Raw genomic sequence first — 20759 nt, 5'->3', positions numbered from 1 at the left:
ACTCTTCACTTTCTGGTTTTCTATATTGTGGGTAAGATGGAAATTATGAAGAATATAAAAATGAATATATGATACCCTATGATCGCCATCACAAAATATACTCGTACACAATTCATTCTTGTGCTTTCTAATTGGGTATATAGATACTTTAAAATATATAAATACATTAACAAGTTTTGCATAGCAGAATTTATAGGTAATAAATATTTATAGAAGACTATATATTTATATACATTTTTATTAAAAATCATGCATCAAAGACTATTGAGAAAGCCTAATATCTTACTAGGGCATATTGATAAATAAGGGAAAATCAGATACAATGCATTATTTCAACATGTAGATGTTTTCCAAGAACAAAACCTGGGGTTAAATGTAAAGTCTGATAAAGTTCAACTGAGATACAAAGTTATAACCAGTGCTAAAGCAATAAATATCAGCAATTACCAGGAAACTTTATTGCATTTCTAATCAGTTCTTTAAAAAAAAGATAAATTTTCATTATTATAGATATTCTTCATGTGAGGAATTTAAAGAGTTATATATAGAGAAGAAGAGACACAGAGAGAGACTGATCAATATTCCATCCACTGGTTCAATCCCCAGGTGGCTGCAATGGCCAGGGCTGGGCCAGGCTGAAGCCAGGAACTTCATTTGGGTCTCGCATGTGGATGGAGGGACCCAAAAACTTGGGCCATCATCCACTGCTTTTCCCAAGCCATTAACAGGGAGTTAATTTACAGGGAGTAAACCAGCGGATAGAAAATCTCTCTCTCCCTTTCAAATAAGTAAATTTTTTTTTTTTTTTAAACTAGTGGAGCTGCTGGAACACAAACTGGTGCTGATATGGGATGCTGGTGTACAGGCAGTGACTTTACCTGCTAAGCCACAACACCAGCCAGGAAGATTTTTTTTTTTTTTTAAGATTTATTTATTTATTTGAAAGGCAGAGAGACAGAGAGAGAGGTCTTCCATCTGCTGGTTCACTCCCTAGATGGCCACAATGGCCAGAGCTGCACCAATCCAAAGCCAGGAGCCAGGAGCTTCTTCTGGGTCTCCCACGTGGGTGCAGGGGCTCAAAGATTTGGGCCATCTTCCACTGCTTTCCTAGGCCATAGCAGAGAGCTGGATTGGAAGTGGAGCAGCTGGGACTCAAACCAGTGCCTATATGGGTTGCTGGCCAGCTAAACCACAGCATTGGTCCCAGCCAAGAAGATCTTTAACTGTTAACATTTACTAAATAAGAATGGGAGGATTCAACAGACATTCATTTCTTCATTCTTAAGATAAATTTATATTGCTTAAATTCTGCTTTCAAAGATCTTTTTATGTGTTCTTGTTAGGGTCTGAATATGCAGTATATATATCAATAGGGAATGGGTGTTTAGCCTATGGTTAAGATGCTCATATACACAGAGCACCTGGGTTCAGTTCCCAGCTCCGGCTCCTGACTCCAGCTTCCTGCTAATGCAGACTCTGGGAGGCAGAGGTGATGGCTCAAGTAACTGGGTTCCTGCCACCCATGTGGGAGACCTGGATAGCATTCCTGACTCCTGGCTTTGGGCCCGGACTCAGCCCAGCCCCAGCCACTGTGTGCATTTGGGGAGTGAGCTAGTGAATGGGAGTTCTTTCTTATTTTTCTATGCCTTAAATAAATAATAATTTGAAAATAAATATCAATAAATGTTGCAATTATAAGTCATTCAAGTCTATTAGTGAGAAATGTAAATGAAGTGGAACTGGGTCATGTTATACACTCACTTTTAGATGGATTTCATTAATGTAGTGATTGGGTCAGCATTGTGACACAGCAGCTTAGGCTGCTGCCTGTGATGCCCACATCCCATATTAGTGCCAGTTTAGGTCTCACTTCTGATCCAGTTCCCTGCTTATGGCCTGACAAAGCAGTGGAAGATGACCCAAGGGCTTAGGCCCCTGCCATTCACATGGGAGATCTAAGATGGAGTTCCTGGTTCCTGGCTTTAGCCTGGCAGAGGTGTGGTGGTTGCAACCATTTGTGGAGTGAAACAGCAGATGGAAGACCTCTCTCTCTACCTTTGCCTTTCAAGTAAATAAATATATCTTTTAAAAAAATGTACAGTAGTTAACCATAACTAACATTATTTGAACAAAATTCTTTCTGAATTATGTGGGTCTAAAATGCCCATCAACATACAGTGATAAATGACATGTTGTGATCCAATTTTTTTAACTGTTAGTACATCAGCAAAAGTAAAAGGGTACCTCATAAAGCTTGCAAAAAAGAATTACATTGGTGAAAAAGTTTATTTTGGTGAAAAAAAATTAGAAATCCGTGCAGTGATTTCAGAATATGTATTTTGACCCTTCAAACAATTGAAGTCACCAAGAAAAGGGGATTTACTGGGGCCAGTGTTGTGGTGTAGCAGGCGAAGCTGCCACTTATGACACTGGCATCCCATATGAGTGCCAGTTTTTGTACCGGCTGTTCCACTTCCGATCCAGCTCCCTGGAAACATGCCAGGAAAGCAGCAGAGGATGGCCCTAAGTACTTGGGCCCTTCTACCAAGTGGGAGACCCAGATGAAGCTTCTGGCTCCTGGCTTTGGCCTGGCCCAGCCCTGCCCTGGCCACTGTGACCATCTGAGGATTAAACCAGTAGACAGAAAATCTCTCTCTCTCTCCCTGTCTCACTTTCAGATAAATTAATCTTTTTTTTGTAAAAGATGATTTAGTGTAAAAATATCTTATTTACTTTTAAAAATATAGATGTGAAGATTCAAAACTCAGCTTTACTTCTGTTGTTAAAGACTCTGGTGTTTTGGTTGAAATGTTGACTAGCTGAGTTAGACTTGAGCCATTACCATAACATACCCACATATGTATATGTAGAGGTGTGTGTGTGCATTCCTTTGTAAGTAGTTCCCAAGAGGAATTTTGAAAACAGCTTTGATGCATTTAAAAAATGATAGTAATAACAAAATTCTGCAATATTCATATACAAATAATAGTACTATAGTATTTTGAACATATTATCTCTTATTTTCATATTCAGTGACAAAATTACCATTCAGAATTTTTTCCTTAGCTATAAAGACTTGTTTTGGGGGCCAGCAATGTGACACAGTATTTCAGGTGCTATTTGTGCCCCTCACAGAAATGTTAGTTGGAGTCCTGGCCACTCTACTTCTAATCCAGCCTGCTAAAGTGCCTGGGAAGACAGAAGATTGCTGAGAACTTGGGTCCCTACTACCCACAGGGGAGACCAGGATGGAGGGCTCCTGGTTTTTACCTGGCCTAGCCCTGGCTGTTGCTAGCATTTGGTGAATGAGCCAGTGGACAGAAGATCTCTATGTCACTCTTTTAACCAATCAATCAATCTCTTTTTTAAAAAATGATTTATTTATTTATTCAAAAGGCAGAAATACAGAGAGATCTTCTATCTGCTCATTCATTCTCCCAAATGGCTGCAATAGCTGAGGCTGGGCCAGGCCAAAGCCAGGAGCCAGGAGCTTCACCTAGTTTCACACGTGGATACACAGGCCCAAGCACTTGAGTCATCCTCCATTGCTTTCCCAAAGAGCTGGACTGTAACTGGAGCAGTCAGGACTTGAACCGATGCCTGTATGGGATGCTGGCACTGCAGGCAGAGGCTTAACTTTCTACACCACAGCACAAACCCCATACATAAATCTTAAAATAAAAAACGAATTTGTTTTTAATGTGAGTACCAGAAAATCCAACAAATTCTAACTACAAAACCTTCATTAGAACTTTGAGAGTAGATACAAAGGTTTCTGAATGATAGAATAATTATTTAAAAAAATACTTCTACATATGCCTGGATTCAGTCTTAATTGCAATACGCTACAGGCTGAAAGGTGGAGTTGGTGCTCCTCTATGGTGCCTGAGGACTCCATATTTTCACTGTAAGGCTCTTCATCCAATGCCTTCTCTAAAAAGTAATTAGGAACTAAGTGAAGGAAAGGGGTATAAATTTGAAGTGTAATTACACTTTATAGTTTTAATATGATGGGTATATATTTTACTGTGAGTAATACAAGGACAAAGTTGAGGATGAGAGGAAGCATCAGTTGAGCCACAGATACCCTGGGGGTCAGAAATATGAAAAGCTAATGGGGACTTTCTGAGAAAAGAGGAAATAAGAAATAAAATAATACACGGGCAGGAGACAAAGCTGTAGAAGCTGATAATCAAAGAATAAGGAGTTTCAGATAGTAAAGATACAGAATGGAAAGGATCTGTAAGGAGGGCTTACAGCAAAAGTTAGAATTATAAGATTTCAACAGCAAAAACCTAGGAAGCACCATCTGAGTTGATATCTATAGTAACCACATTTTTAAAAAGAAGCCCAAAGGGCCCTAATTGGAATGGATTTCAGTTGTCCAGAGATCAAAGGTACCAATGACTATAAGAAAGGTTAGATCTAGCTTTAGGGGCTGGCGCTGTGCTGCAGTAGGTTAATCCTTCACCTGTGGTGCTGGCATGCCATAGGGGCACCAGTTTGAGTCCTGGCTGCTCCTCTTCCGATCCAGCTCCCTGCTATGGCTTGGGAAAGCAGTAGAAGATGGCCACTGTACCCACGTGGGAGATTCAGAAGAAGCTCCTGCCTCGGATTGGCACAGCTCTGGCCGTTGTGGCCATTTGGGGAGTGAACCAGCAAATGGAAGACTTTTCTGTTTTTCTTTTCTTTTCTTTTCTTTTTTTTTTTGACAGGCAGAGTGGACAGTGAGAGAGAGAGAGACAGAGAGAAAGGTCTTCCTTTTTGCCGTTGGTTCACCCTCCAATGGCCGCTGTGGCTGGTGCACTGCGCTGATCCAAAGCCAGGAGCTAGGTGCTTCTCCTGGTCTCCCATGCGGGTGCAGGGCCCAAGGACTTGGGCCATCCTCCACTGCACTTCCAGGCCACAGCAGAGAGCTGGACTGGAAGAGGAGCAACCGGGACAGAATCTGGCACCCCGATTGGGACTAGAACCTGGGGTGCCGGCGCCGCTAGGCGGAGGATTAGCCTATTGAGTCGCGGTGCCAGCCAACCTTTCTTTCTGTCTCTCCCTCTCACTGCCTGTAACTCTACCTCTTAAATAAATAAAATTGGGTATTATGAAAGACAACGCAAGGCAAATGACAAAAAGTAATACCATTTATTGTCACAATTTCAAGATTGATTGCAAGGTAGAAAATAGCTATCTAAGATGTGTACAGTCCTTTCTTTAAAAAAAAAATTATTTATTTACTTGTAAGGCAGTTACATAGATGGTAGGGGTGGGAGTGGGGGAGGTAGCTTTCTTCTGCTGGTTCACTCACTAAATGGCTGCAGTAGCAGGGAAGGGCCAGGTCAAAGCCAGGAGTCAGAACTACATCCAGGTCTCCCACATGGTGGTAGATGCCCCAAATCCAGTGCTTTCCCAGGTACATTAGCAGGAAGCTGGATCAGAAGCAAAAAAGCTAGGACTTGAACCAATGCTCCTATATGGGAAGCCGGCACCAAGGGTGGCAGCTTAGCCTGCTCTACCACAAGGCCAGCCTTCAATCTGTTTCTTGAATTCAATTAAGTTACTGTTTTTTGGGTCACTGATCCTTGAAATCAGAGGTTCCCTATATTACATCCAAAGTTAGGAAAGTCAAATAGTGTATAAATGGACTAGTAAAGCATTCGGTATTTTGTGCTACATGAGTGCCTCTACTAAAATCAAATACTAGAGGTTTATTTTTGTATGTAATAATCATATAAAATGTTAATGGTAGCCTTCATTATTTCATTTCCCACACTTTTTCTGTTTCTTGGTACACGATATGTGGCAATAGTTCAATATAAAAAAAATGTAGGATTTAATGTGTCCCTGATAAACAGCTGCTCATGAAGATAATAATTCCAGCCACTGGCTTAGAAAGCAAGATTCTGAGATTACTGCTGGGCCTAAGCCTCTGACTTGTCAACCAGAAACGTTACTTCCTCTTTAGTATAAAGAATTACAGAAGTATAGTTAAACAGATGTCTATGAGGGTTTATTAGCAGGCGTACGACATGGTGGGTGAGCAGAGATACTGATATTTTCTTTGCCAGTGACCAAAATATTTACAAATTTCATAAAAATGGAAAGAACTTTCTAAAAAATTAATAAGATCTGTTTCACAGATTACCAACTCAACCAGAACACTGAATAGTAGAAATGACAAAAGATTTGTTCCTATAGTTGATAAAAAATTTATATCAGGGCATTCAAGTAAAGTTATTTTCTGTGTTCTGATTTAATGAATCATGTGAGTTGTATCTGGTTGGGTGACACAGATTCTGGCTCACTGAAGCCTACTCTAATGCTTCCCAGCACAGCCTTCCTTGGGACAGAGAAGCCAGAATAACATGTCAGACTGAAGTAAGATCAAAGAAAGAGAAAACAGGGCTGGCAATACTATGAGGTTGACTCTTAACATTTCTTGCCCTGTGATCGTCTGGGAAGTTTGCAATGTCCTATGGGCTTTGATGACCTAACAAGGACCAAGAAGCAACAGTAATGCAATAATGACTGGTCCTCCAAAGGTTTTTGCAATTCAAGCTGAAAAACACTACATTTATTAAATGGTTTAACCCTATTGAAAAATAGCCTTAGAAACCACTAGTGGTTTCTTAAAAGGTGGTTGAGTAGTAAATGTTTTATATACACTTGTTCAGTAAGCATCTATTTTAGGCCTTTAAATTTGTTAGATTTTAAAGTATATATTAATTTGGAAAACAAAACTTCTCTGATGCTATTAATGATAAAATATATTGAAAAATGAAAAAGCACTGAACATGTAAAAATGTAGATGTAAAATAACAAAGCACATCAATACATTAATAATAAAAGACTGTTAAAAATGAAACTAAAGGAAAATATTTATCTCTTTCAAAAGATAACAACAAACAGTATTTGTGACAAAGTCCTCAGAAAAAATAAAGATGGTAAAACATATAAAGAAATGATTAAAGCTTATCAAAATAAAACATAATTTTACATGAAAATTTTTTAGATATACAGGAAAGGAAAATAAGCACAAAATAGACATATGACATTTTCCAAAACAGAAGTTGTTTACAAAATCAGTGAATAGCTTTGTTTTTCTCTAATCAAAATCATTCATATTTAGCATTTAGAGTTAAAATCTTAAAGAATACTTACAATGACAGCAACACCATAGCAATTAAAGTCCATTCTGCAGGTTTGTGTATAATATTTCTATTTGTTAATCTGGAAGATAGTAAGATAAAATTAACTAAGTACTATTACATTTAAATAAGTAAACCTATTTCTGGTTAAAATGATATTTATGACAATTTGTGTCTAAGAAGAACTTTTTTTAAAAAAAATTTTATTTATTTATTTGAAAGTCAGAGTTCCACAGAGAGGAGAGGCAGAGAGAGAGACAGAGAGAGATGTCTTCCATCCACTGGTTCACTCCCCAATTGTCCACAACGGCCAGAGCTGTGCTGATCCGAAGCCAGAAGCCAGAAGCCTCTTCTGGGTCTCCCACGTGGGTGCAGGGGTCCATAGACTTGGGCCATTTTCTACTGCTTTCCCAGGCCATAGCAGAGAGCGGGATTGGAAGTGGAGCAGCCAGGACTTGAACCAGCGCCCATATGGGATTTTGGCACTGCAAAATGGTGGCTTTACCCACTATGCCATAGCGCCACCCCCCAAGAAGTACTTTCTAAATACTTGTTATATTTGATAAGAAAGAGTCACTATCTGATAATGATAATTTCAAAAGGAAGCTTTCAGTCCTATTTTATATATTTATAACAACAGTACTGTTAGACAAGATGGGGGTATAGTGGGAAACTAAATTCAAGGTTTTTCAAAACACATATACATATCCTGTGACAACATCTTCTATGCTTTCCCCTAAGCAAATATCTTATTAAATCTAATAAAGTAAGCAATTTCTGACTCTAATTTCACTTAATCTTTTGTACTCTTCTACCTGGTGCTAGGTTGGCAGCAGGCAATAAAGGGATGTCATAATCCATATCTTATAGAATGTGAGTTGGCTTAATCATAAAAATAAGTCCTTAATAAAGAGTACTTGTTTTTTAAAAAGTTAGAAGTAAATTCTATAACTTAGCTGTTCATGGCAAAAGAAATTCTATCATCTTAATTCCTCAAAATGTGTTTAGAAAGATCACTCTGTATTAATAAACAAGTGATAATACCAAGGTTGGTGAGGACAGGAAGAAACAGCTGATGTGAACAATAAACAATTTGGCAATAACTAACAAAGTGGACAATGCACTATGAATAGTCTAAATGTGTGTTTTCTCATGTTCTCACATATGCATAAGGAAATGTTTATGAAAGTTGTTCACGTAACACTGCTTGTTATGGGGTAAATTGTGGCATAGTATACTGAATGAACTGGATTTACAAATTTTGCTGATTATAATTTTAAATGAAAGAAAGCAAATATGGTATGGTATTATAAAAATTTTTTTTTAAATAAAGATTTATTTATTTGAAAGGCAGTTCAAAAGAGAGAGACAGAGAGAGACAGACAGACAAGCACCTTCTATCTTCCGCAACTGCCAGGGTTGGCCAGGCTCAAGCCAGGAGCCAAGAGCTCCATCAGGGCATCAGGGTCTCCCACATAGGTTGCAGGGATCCAAGCACTTGGACAACCCTCTTCTGTTTTCCCAGGTGCATTTGCAGGGAGCTAGATAAGAAGTGGAGAAACCAATGGGGGCCAGTGCTGTGTGTAGTAGGCTAGGCCTTGGCCTGTGGCACCAACATCCCATATGGGCACTGGTTTGTGTCCCAGCTGCTTCTCTTCTGGTCCAGCTCTGTGCTTATGGCCTGGGAAAGCAGCGAAAGATGGCCCAAGTGCATGAGCCCCTGCACCGACATGGGCGACCCAGAAGTTCCTGGCTCCTGGCTTCAGATAGGCTCAGCTCCAGCTGTTGCAGCCACTTAGGGAGTGAACCAGCAGATGGAAGACCTTTCTCTCTGTCTCTCCCTCTTACTGTCTGTAACTCTACCTCTCAAATAAGTAAATAAAATCTTAAAAAAAAAAGAAAAAAAAAGTGGAGCAGCCAAGACTCAAATGGGCACTCATATGAGACGTTGGCATTACAGGTGGAGGCTTAACCTACTGCACCACGATGCTGGCCCTAGAAAAATTGTTTACAGACACATACACATGTAATGAAAGTATAAAAACAAATTCTAGAAGGTTACACGTTCACTTCACAGTGTCAGCTGTCTGAGGAGGAAAGCAGAGAGGGAATAAAGGGGACTGTCTTCCTCCTCTGCATTAGCTATTCCACCTGTCTGAAGCTATCTTCTGCCAGATAAATTTACTTACATCATCTTTGCAATAAGGTCTGTCCGGCACAACCTATCAAAAAGTGCAATTTGAGGTGGGTATTGTGGCACAGTGGGTTAGGCCACTGCTCAGGATGCCTGCATCCCATACTGGAGTGCCTGGTTTGATTCCTGGCTACTTTGTATTTCTGATCCAGCTCCCTGCTAATGTACCGGGGAGGCAGCTGAGATGGCCCAAGTACTTGAGTTCCTGCTACCCCCGTGTGGTACCCAGATGGAGTTCTTGGCTTTGGCCTGGCCTAACCCTGGCGTTGCGGGCACTCCCTCTCTGTCACTTTGCTTTTCGAATAAGAAAAATTAATATTAAAAACAAAAGTGCAATTTGCCCTCTTCCTCCTAGCCCAATTCATGAACCACTGATGGTGCTATGTATTTTTCTTCTTTTTCCATACTGCTTGGATCTTTTAGCATATCATTATTGATCAGCTGTTTTCTTTTGCCTGAAAGCAGGAACTTTTATGTTCTTCACCTATTTGTTCCAAATGTCCAGAATAAATGCCTGTTAGTTGGCATTCAACCAATATTTTTCTAAATGAATGAATTAATTTCAAATTTTAAGCAATATTAAAATATATTTTGAGTGGAAGATATATTTTGTTACATTAATCTGAATTTTCTCTATAGTTTAAAACTTTTTCAAAATTATATAGTTTAGATGATATAAAAAGGGAGCCCAGTATAGTGGTTACAATCTGAGAAAGATGGGTTTAATCCTCAAATCGGTCACTTAGTAGTATATGATCTTGGGTATGTTATTTGATGTCAGTAAGCCTTTTAAATTTGGCAAAATAAAGACAGTAATTATGCCTACCTCATAAGGTTCTTGTGAAGATTAAACGTACAAGACATTGCCAAATCCAACAGACACTTCCCAGTCCTCATCTTTTGACACTGATCATTCTCTTCTCCACCAAACATTTTTTCACCTGATTTCCCCTCTCTTCTTGCACTTTGCAGATCTTTCAGAGGCTACAGGGCCTCTGTCCTTAGGTCTCTTCTCTCTCTTCTATAAAAATGTTTTGTCCCTTGGTGATGTTATCCAGTCTCATGGCATTAAATATATAACTGTGCTGCCAGTTCTCAGATTTATTATGTGTAGCCTGGACCTCTTCCTTGAATTCCAGACTTTTTTTTTTTTTAAGATTTTATTTATTTATTTGAGAGGTAGAGTTACAGACAGTAAGAGGGAGAGAAAGAGAGAAAGATCTTCCTCCCATTGGTTCACTCCCTAAATGGTCACAACAGCTGAAGCTGAGCCAATCTGAAGCCAGAAGCCAGGAGCTTCTTCCGGGTCTCCCATAAGGGTGCAGGGGCCCAAGGACTTGGGCCATCTTCTACTGCTTTCCCAGGCCACAGCAAAGTGCTGGATCGGAAGAGGAGCATCCGGGACTAGAACCAGCGTCCATATGGGATGTTGGCGCTTCAGGCCATGACATTAACCCACTGCGCCCTAGCACCGGCTCAGGCCCAAAATTCTTATGGTTAAACTCACTCTTTCCATATCCTTGGTCTAACTGGTCATCAAATCTCAATGGCTGTACCTTCAAAATAGAACCTGATCACTTTATATTACCTTCACAGCATTCTCTTAGGTCTATACCATTTCTTGCTTAGATTACCAAAATAGCTTCCTAATTGGTTTCCCTGTGTCTGCCTATCTGTTACAATTCTCAACTCAGCAGCCAGAGTGGTGCTGTTTAACATGTTAGATCATAGTATTCCTATGTTGAGAACCTACAAATTGCTCTCAGTCTCTTGCTGAGTAAAAGCCAACAAATTAAAAAAAAAGAAAAAAGAAAAAGCCAACAAATTACCATAGCTGTAGAACCTGTACTATCTGTACCACACTCAACCCTTACTCCACACTTCTCTGATCATGATCTTTTTTTCTTCTTGCCTCCACTTGTTTCTCCAACTTCATCAGCATCCTAAATATTCTGTGGATACAGAAAGCTCATTCCTGCTTTCAAGTCTTTGCACTTGATAGTCCCTTAGACTGATTTATTTTCACAGACAGTAACAGCGTGATCCCCCTTCTTTTTTGGTCTTTACACAAATAATATCTTCCCTAACTAGCCTATTTAAAATGATAACTTTCTTTCTCCTTAGTACCATCCATCCCATTTCCCTGCTTCTGGGAAGAAAAGAATGGATGGGAAAGGGAAAAAGTCAAGTACCATAATAATATCATATGAAAGGTCTTCAAAAAGTTCATGGAGAATGTGTATTATCTTGTAATTCCATTTTTATGAAGTTTCTGAAGTACCCTACACGTATTATATTTTCCAAAATTACCACTTCTGTTATAATATAAGCTCCATGACAGAAGGGGTTTTTTGGTCTATTTTGTTCACTGTTGTACCTATAGTAACTAAACTCACCAAAAAGTTCAAAGAAAGTTAAGGATGCAAGAAAAAAGAACAAAAACAAAACAATATTTTCTTTCCCTTGTATTCAAATCTTCCAAAGGTACGACAGATTTAAGATTTCATGAATTCATTTACTCATTCAGCAAAAACTGTACTGAGTGCTTGCTACAACCATTGTTCCAGGCACTCTTAGGTTTTGCTTTTACTTCAAAGTACTTCTAGTAACAGAATAGCAAGTTTATTGTTTTCATGTTTTCCCTTTTGCTGAGCCAACAGACTGTCCAGCATTGATGCTAATGAATATGTTTATTATTGTCTGGGTGATAATTAAAAAGTGAAGATAGTAATATTTGTTAGAAAATGATTAAAATCCACATTTATAAAATGCAGTAATTGCAACTGATTTAGAAAAGTATCTTGATTAATCATTGATGAAATTTTAAAAGGATATTTGTGTCAAATATTATTTTAATTAAAGCCTGATTTAGAAAAAATGTCTTGATTCAACACTGATAATAAGTGTGAATCATTACTGAACAGCTTCTGATGGCACTTATTTTATACTATTACGGGTAACTCAATGTAACATTCTGGATAACAGACTGAAGCAATTCAGTGGAAAGGACATTTCTATTCACTGGGGAAAGATTCTCCAAACAACTGAAAAGCTGCTCTATGTTCGGGTCCTAAAACAGGCTGTCAACTCTGGCTGCACATTAGAACCACCCCGGGGGCTTTTAACAAATACTAAAGTCTGAGTTCAATCTTAACCAATGAAACTCAACCTCTAGGGGCGGAGCCAGGCATCTGTAGTTCTTAAAAGCTCCCCAGGTAATCCTGATGCACAACTGGCTTCAGAATCATTGTTCTACAAGTTCCTATTATTGATTATCATTTCCAAGAGAAGGATATGGTTATTCAAGTCAACTCCTTCCCGCTGTCAGTATCGATTGAAAAGACTTCTCAGCACTAGTCACTGTCATCAATATGGCACTTTTTCAGAAGCTTCACTTGTTAGCTCTAGCAATAGAAACATATCTGCTAAAGTTGTATGTCAGAATCTGAAGGCCCCAAATCAGTTATCCTATAAGCAACTGGCATTTTTCTAAATGGCAGCAAAAGCAATTCAAGCAATTTTTATTAAAGTTCTGGACTTTCACTTGCAGGTATTAAGGAGTCAAGATTTTCAGGGGCTGGCAGTGTGGCACAGCGGTAAAGCCACCACCTTTGATACTGGCATACCAAATGGGCTCTGGTTCAAGTCCTGGATGCTCCACTTCTGACCCAGCTCCCTGCTAATGGCCTGGGAAAACCAGTGGAAGATGGCTCAGGTGTTTGGTCCCCTGCCACCCATGTGGGAGCCCCCCAAAAAGCTCCTGGATTCGGCCTGGCTCAGCCCTGGCCATTGCAGCCATCTGGGGAATGAAATCAGTGGATGGCAGATCTCTCTGTTGCTGTCTTGCTGTAACTCTGACTTTCAAATAAATAATTTAAAAATTTTTCAAAAATAATTTAACATCAAATTCTGATTTTTGGAACAGGTACTAATATCATCTCTTAACATCATAATGCTTATTTTCTCCAAATTTTTATTAACTTAAAAACATTTATAAAAGTACAATGAGTATAAAATAAATCCCCAAATGTTCATCCTAACTTTTGACAGTTATCAATGTGGCCAACTATGTTTCATCCACACAACCCCTTTTGAACACCACTCATAAGCTGGGTAATTCTGAAGCAAATATCAGAGATCATATCTTTTTATCCAGTCTTTGTTTTACTTTCACGTAAATAATGCAGAAAGTAACTGGAAGGGACTTACAATTCCATAACAGGAACAACAGAGGTGTTAAAGTATTCTGCAGATCTAAGAGGAAAAAGACCTCTGAAAGTCTCACACTTGCAGTGTATAAGCCACCTCTTACGGGAATGACAACATGCCTGTTGTCTTAGTTAGCTTTGGTGTCACAAGAAGGCTGCTTCACAACAGAAACTTCTTTTTTTTTCTTTTTTTTAAAAAAGAGATTTATTTATTTATTTGAAAGTCAGAGTTACACAGAGAGAGGAAGACACTTCCATAATAGCTAAAAAAACCCAAAAAACAAAAAACAAAAAACAAAAAAACAAATACCTTGGAATAAATTTAACCAAGGATGTCAAAGATCTCTATGATGAGAATTACAGAACATTAAATAAAGAAATAGAAGATACAAAAAAAATGGAAAAATCTTCTGTGTTCATGGATTGGAAGAATCAATATAATTAAAATGTCCATTCTTCCAAAAGCAATTTACACAGATTCAATGTAACACCAATCAAAATACCAAAGACATTCTTCTCAGATCTAGAAAAAATGATGCTGAAATTCATATGGAGGCAGAGGAGACCCCGAATAGCTAAAGCCATATCATACAACAAAAACGAAGCCAGAGGCATCACAATACCAGATTTCGAGACAGTCTACAAGGCAGTTATAATTAAAACAGCCTGGTACTGGTACAAAAACAGGTGGACAGACCAATGGAACAGAACAGAAATCCAGAAATCAACCCAAGCATCCACAACCAACATACATTTGACCAAGGAGCTAAAACCAATCCCTGGAGCAAGGACAGTCTCTTCAACAAATGGTGCTGGGAAACTGGATTTCCACATGCAGAAGTATGAAGCAGGATGCTTACCTTACACCTTAAACAAAAATCCATTCAAAATGGATAAAGACCTAAATCTATGAGCTGATACCATCATATTATTAGAAAGCATTGGGGAAACCCTGCAAGACATTGGCATAGGCAAAGAATTCTTGGAAAAGACCCAGAGGCACAGGCAATCAAATCCAGAATTAACAAATGGGATTACATCAAATTGAGAAGTTTCTGTATTGCAAAAGAAACACTCAGGAAAGTGAAGAGGCAACTGACAGAATAGGAAAAATTATTTGCATGCCATGCAACTGATAAAAGAAAGATTAATAACCAGAATCTACAAAGAGATCAATAAACTCCACAACAAAACAAACACCCATTTAAGAGATGGGCCAAGGACTTAAACAGACATTTTTCAAAAGAGGAAATCCAAATGGCCAACACACACATGAAAAAATGCTCAGGATCATTAGCTGTCAGGGAGATGCAAGTCAAAACCACAGTGAAGTTTCACCTCACCCCAGTTAGTGGCCTTCATACAGAAATCAACAAACAACAAATGCTGGCGGGGACATGGGGAAAAAGGTACCCTAATCCACTGTTGGTGGGAATGTAAACTGGTAAAGCCAATATGAAGACTGTATGGAGAAACTTCAAATATCTGAATATAGACCTACCCTATGACCCAGCCATCCCACTCCTGGGAATTTAATTAAGGGAAATGAAATCAGTAAACAAAAGTTATGTGCACCTCCATGTTTATTACAGCTTAGTTCACAATATCTAAGACATGGAACCAACCTAAATGCCTGTCAATTGAAGACTGGATACAGAAATTATGGCATATATACACTCTGGAATACTACACAGCATAAAAAAATGAAATCTGTTCATTTGCAACAAAGTAGATGAATCTGGAAAACATCATACTTAGTGAAATAAGCCAGTCCCAAAGGAACAAATACCACATGTTCTCCCTGATCTGTGATAACAGAGCACCTAAAAGTAAATCTGTAGTACAACTGACACTTTGAGAAGGGATGACTTTAACTGTCCTTGTCTTGACTGCTGAGGAATAGTTTCATTTTGTTTTTTCATTTTTTTCTTCATACTATTTGTTTAATTCTTTACTTAACATAATCAAATGTGTATAAAGTCAATTAAAAATAGATCTCAGTAAAAAATAAGAGTTGGGAATAAGAGAGGGAAGAGAAAGTTTTTAACTGTAAAGCAGTATTGTTCTGCATACATTCCTAAGGACCTACTTCTAAGGGTATAGTTTAAAAACTTGTCATAGGACTCCAAATCCTATTAAGCTGGATGGTAAAAATGCCATCTTAAGTGTTAAAGTGTTCATATTAAGTGTTAAAGTGAACATATAGATAGGATTAAATGTTAAAGTGATCATATAAATAGTATTAAGTGTCTGGTAATAATAATAGATAGAATTAAAAAGGAGAGAATGTTCCAACATGAGGAGCAGCTCACACATCAGACACAAAGAATGACAATTGCTTTAAGTAAAACTCTGACCTTAAGGCTTCCTGGTCTGGCTGAAAATCCTGTTAGAGCATTTCAGGCATGGAAGCCAAGACATTGTGGCAAAAAATGTTCTACATGAAGGATCTCTGTGAATGAGACCCCAGTGGAAAGAAGTGCCCATCAAAGAAGGATGTACTTTTCTCTGAAAGGAGGCAAGAACTTCCACTTTGCTTATGGCCTTGTCCAAATAATGACCAAGTTTGTGGATTCAAAAGGCTTTCACAGCCTAGGCAGCTCATGTCAAGAGCCTCGGGTAGTCACGGACATCATATGAAAGAGTATTAGTTGTTAAATTAACAACAGGAGTCACTATGCACTAACTCCCCATGTAGGACCTCTGTCCTCAATGAGTTGTATTATGAGAGTTAACTGTAAAACTAGTTCTTAAACAGCTTTTTTTTGGTGTGGTGCATGTGTGTGCAAATTGTTGACATCTTTACTTAGTATAGAGTCAGTCTTCTGTATACAAAGTTATGAAAATGAATCTTAATGGAGAATGGGACAGGCAAGGGGAGAGGGAAGAGGAGGAGGGCTGGGAGTGTGGGTGGGAAGGTGAGAAGAATGATTATATTCCTAAAGTTATACTTATGAAATTTGTATTCCTTAAAAATAAATATAAAAAATTTTAAAATTTATAAAAAATTTATTCGAAAGTTAAGAGTTACACTCAGAGAGAAAGACATGCCTACACAGAGAGAGGGAGAGAGAAAGAGACTGAGAGAGAGGATCTTCCCACTGCTGGTTCATTCCCCAAAAAGCAGCATCAGCTAGGGCTGGGCCAGGCTGAAGCCAGGAGACAGGAGCTTCTTCTGGATCTTCCACATAGGTGTAGGGGCCCAAGCACTTGAGCCATCTTCTGCTGCTTTCCCAGGAGCATTATCAGGGAACTGGACTGGAAGTGTAGCAGCCGGGTCTCAAACTGGTGCCCATATGGGATGCCAGCGTTATAGGCAGCAGCTTTACCCACTATAAGGCTGCCCCATAACAGAACCCTGTTAAGTGAAGTTCTTACTTGGAGTCTGGAGAGGAGATAAATGAGATGACTTTTATATATATATATATATATATATATATATATATATATATATATATATATATGTATTTTTGGGGCCAGCACTGTGGCACAGCAGGCACAGCCACCACCTGCAATGCTGGTACCCGACATGGGTGCTAGTTCCTATCCTGGCTGCTCCCCTTCCTATCAAGCTCCTGGCTAATGGCCTGGGTAAAGCAGCAGAAGGTGGTCCAAGTGTTTGGGCCCCTGAAACCCCTGTGGGACACCTGCATAAAGCTCCTGCCTCCCAGCTTTGGCCTGGACCAGTGCTGGCTGTTACAGCCATCTGAGGAGTGAACCAGTGGATGGAAGACATCTTCCTGTGTCTCCCTCTCTCTATGTAACTCTTTCAAAATAAATCAATCTTAACACACAAGATTGATTTATATCTTTGAGACTAATGACTGCAGAAAAAATCAATGGTAGATTTCTTACAAAATCTTTCTGTAACAAATTCCATCAGGCCCACTGCCTCAAGTTCACCTGATGGAAAGGTCTGGGTCCAGGTTTCTGGCATGGTGAGATCACTAGTTCTCAATTTGATGGCTCCTTCCAAGTACACTGAACATACTACCAGATGCTCCGTTTTTACATATGTGAGGGTCAGATCAGTGTTTGGACTGCTGGTATAGTAAGGCTACCATTTCAGAGAATGGGAGACATGATACACTGCAAATGACTAAGTATTTTTCACATCTGTCTTAATGTCATTTCCTTACAGGGAGGACTGTCCCAGAGGATACAATAATGTCTTCCCCAACTCGAAGGCTAATTCCCTGTTGTAAGCTTCCATTAATTCCCTATATTGCCATTTTGTAAACTTTATCATACTTGTATTTTTCTAGATTTATTGAGGTATAATTGGCAAATAAAAATTACATATTTTGGGAGAGGCGCTGCGGTGTAGTGGGTAAAGCCATCGCCTATGGGCGGCCCTATGGATGCTGGTTCAAGACCTGGCTGCTCCACTTTCGATCCAGCTCTCTGCTATGGCCTGGGAAAGTAGTAGAAGATGGCACAAGTCCTTGGGCCCCTGCAGCCACATGGGAGACCTGGAAGAAGCTCCTGGATCAGCCCAGCTCTGGCCATTGCAGTTGTTTAGGGAGTGAACCACGGTATGAAAGACTTCTCTATCTCTGCCTCTCTGTAACTCTGCCGTTCAAATAAAATAAATAAATCTTTAAAATAAAAAAAGAAAACACCTTATTGAAAAACTATTTTTCTGAATTACTCTCAAGCATATAAAAAAGCTATTGATGATGAGGCCAGCATTTTGGTACAGTGGTTAAAACTACCACTTGCAACACTGGCATCCCCATATGAGCACTTGCTTGGGTCCCAGCTGCTCTGCTTCTGATCAGGCTCCCTAATGTGCATGGGAAAGCAGCAGAAGATGTCCCAAGTACCTGGCCACCAATCACCCATGTGGGAGAACAGGATAAAGTTCCAGGCTCCTGGCTTTAGCCTGGCTTAACCTCAGATGTTGTAGCCATTTGGGGAGAGTCAACCAGTGGTTGCACAATCTCTGTCTCTTCCCTTCTCCCTCTGCCACTCTGCCTTTCAAATAAGTAAATAATTCTTTTTAAAAAATCACTTTAAAAAAGAATTATTTATTTATTTGAAAGGCAGAGTGGCAGGCAGTGGCAGAGGCAGAGGCAGAGAGAGATAGAGAGACAGAGAGAGAGGTCTTCCATCTGTTGGTACACTCCCCAAATGTCACAATGGCTGGAGCTGGGCCGATCCAATGCAGGAGCCAGGAGCCAGGAGCTTCTTCTGGGTCTCCCATGTGGCTGCAGGGGCCCAAGGACTTGTGCCATCTTCTACTGCTTTCCCAGGCCATAGCAGAGAGCTGGATTGGAAGTAGAGCAGCCAGGACTTGAACTGGTGTTCGTATGGAATGCTGGCACTGCAGGTGGCTGCTTTACCTGCTACGCCACAGACCAGCCCACATGGTATTTTTTTGTTTTTTAAAGATTTATTTTATTGCTAATCCTCCACCTGTGGCGCTGGCACCCTGGGTTCTAGTCTTGGTTGGGGCGCAGGGTACTAGTTCTGGTTGCTCCTCTTCCAGTCCAGCTCTCTGCTGTAGCCCAAGAGGACAGTGGAGGATGGCCCAAGAGCTTGGGTCCCTGCACTCGCATGGGAGACTGGGAGGAAGCACCTGGCTCCTGGCTTCAGATTGGCGAAGCACCGGCAGTAGCAGCCATTAGGGGAGTGAACCAATGGAAGGAAGACCTTTCTCTCAGTCTCTCTCACTGTCAACTCTGCCTGGCAAAAGGAAAAAAAAAGATTTATTTTATTTATTTAAAAGACAGAGTTACAGAGAGAGGTAGAGACACAGAGAGAAGCCTTCCACTCGCTGTTTCACTCCCCAGATAGCCACAATGGCCAGAGCTTTGCTGATCCAAAGCCAGGAGCCAGGAGCTTCTTCTGGGTCTCCCATGCGGGTGCAGGGGCCCAAGGACTTGGGCCATCTTCTACTGCTTTCCCAGGCCATAGTAGAAAGCTGGATTAGAAGAGGAGCTGCCGAGATTAGAACTGGCGCCTATATGGGATGCCGGCGCTTCAGGCCAGGGCTTTACCCTACTGTGCCACGGCGTCGACCCCCCCACCCCCATGGTGTTTTTAAATATGCTTGAACATGATTGCTTATTTGGTATTACCAGTATATAGTATATTGTCTACAAGAAAAATCTAATAGCTGACAAGTGTCAAGATACTGTTCCTGTACTATAATTTTTAAACTTTAAAATATCTACTATTGTTGACAATAATAAAGTATAACAACAATAATTACATTCTTGGGTGAAATGATTCTTCTACCCTTGAAGTTACCCTGTTGGTGCTATCTGGCATTGGCATGTATTGATCTTAATATCTGGTCATCGATATTTGACCAAAATTTATGTTTGCCACATCTCTGTTAATGAGGTGTTTAGAGAGCTCTCTCTCTTTCTTGGTAGAGAATCTAGACTTACCCTGGCTGAATATTTTTACCTTAATAGTTTTAAATCCCAACTGTTCCACTTCATAATTGATATAAATCAGCTATTTTCCTTTCCCTTGTAGATATTAGCTCTTCATGTCTATTTCACACAATTCAATATAAATTACTCACTCTGTTGTACTGTTCACTGTACTGAAGTTACCTTCTCACAGAAGACTTCTTCCTTGAGGGTGGGCACTACATTTTTTTTGTGTAGCCTATAATGTCTTGCCTAGGGATGACCATTTGATTTACATCTACTATTTCACAATATCTACAATGGTACTGGCTTTGTGTCACAGATAAAATGTTATATTCAAATTTAAGATATTGAAGGCAAGTCACTTGCTTTGTGACTTAGTCTATTTATGATTCTGCAAAACAAGCAATAATGTCAAAACAACTTACAAGGAAAATTGTAACTATTAACACTTACCTGAAAGTTCGGACAAGGTTTTTAAGTTGTGTATAAATATCTGCTAATGTAATCTGAAGAGGACCCAGAAGTGCAGGCAATCTGAAAGTTAAAAAAAATCACACATAAAAATATGGTTTATTTATACAAAAACTTTTGTTTTTACCTAGGTCTGGGTTTTCCATAGGCAATCACAGCATTTAAATGGAAGCAAGCAATCATGATTTGAATCAAATAGTTAAGCTTGATTATGACTGATAAGAAGTCATAAGGAAATATTTCATTAGTAACCAACACTTCACTTTTGTAGTTTATGTCTGAGTGTGAAGCACTGAAATGGAAAATCATTTTGGCTGCTGTCTATACTCTTTTTTTGTTAGTTTTGCTTTCTTAT

General features: G+C 39.5%; 1 protein-coding gene across 3 annotated transcripts in view; it reads right to left on the bottom strand.

Moving 5' to 3' along the window:
• Nucleotides 1–20759, bottom strand: part of RPAP2 (RNA polymerase II associated protein 2) — a 103491-nt gene that overhangs the window by 43921 nt on the left and 38811 nt on the right. For all 3 annotated transcript variants that reach the window (XM_062191734.1, XM_062191735.1, XM_062191737.1), the window contains 2 exons: nt 20387–20467; nt 7156–7224 (listed from right to left, as the gene is read on the bottom strand). In XM_062191734.1, coding sequence (XP_062047718.1) covers nt 7156–7224; nt 20387–20467 — 150 coding nt within the window. The remainder of the gene's footprint in view (nt 1–7155; nt 7225–20386; nt 20468–20759) is intronic.

Source organism: Lepus europaeus, chromosome 5 (assembly GCF_033115175.1).
Source record: "Lepus europaeus isolate LE1 chromosome 5, mLepTim1.pri, whole genome shotgun sequence".
Classification (NCBI taxonomy): Eukaryota; Metazoa; Chordata; class Mammalia; order Lagomorpha; family Leporidae; genus Lepus; species Lepus europaeus.
This window is presented reverse-complemented; position numbering and strand designations above follow the sequence as displayed.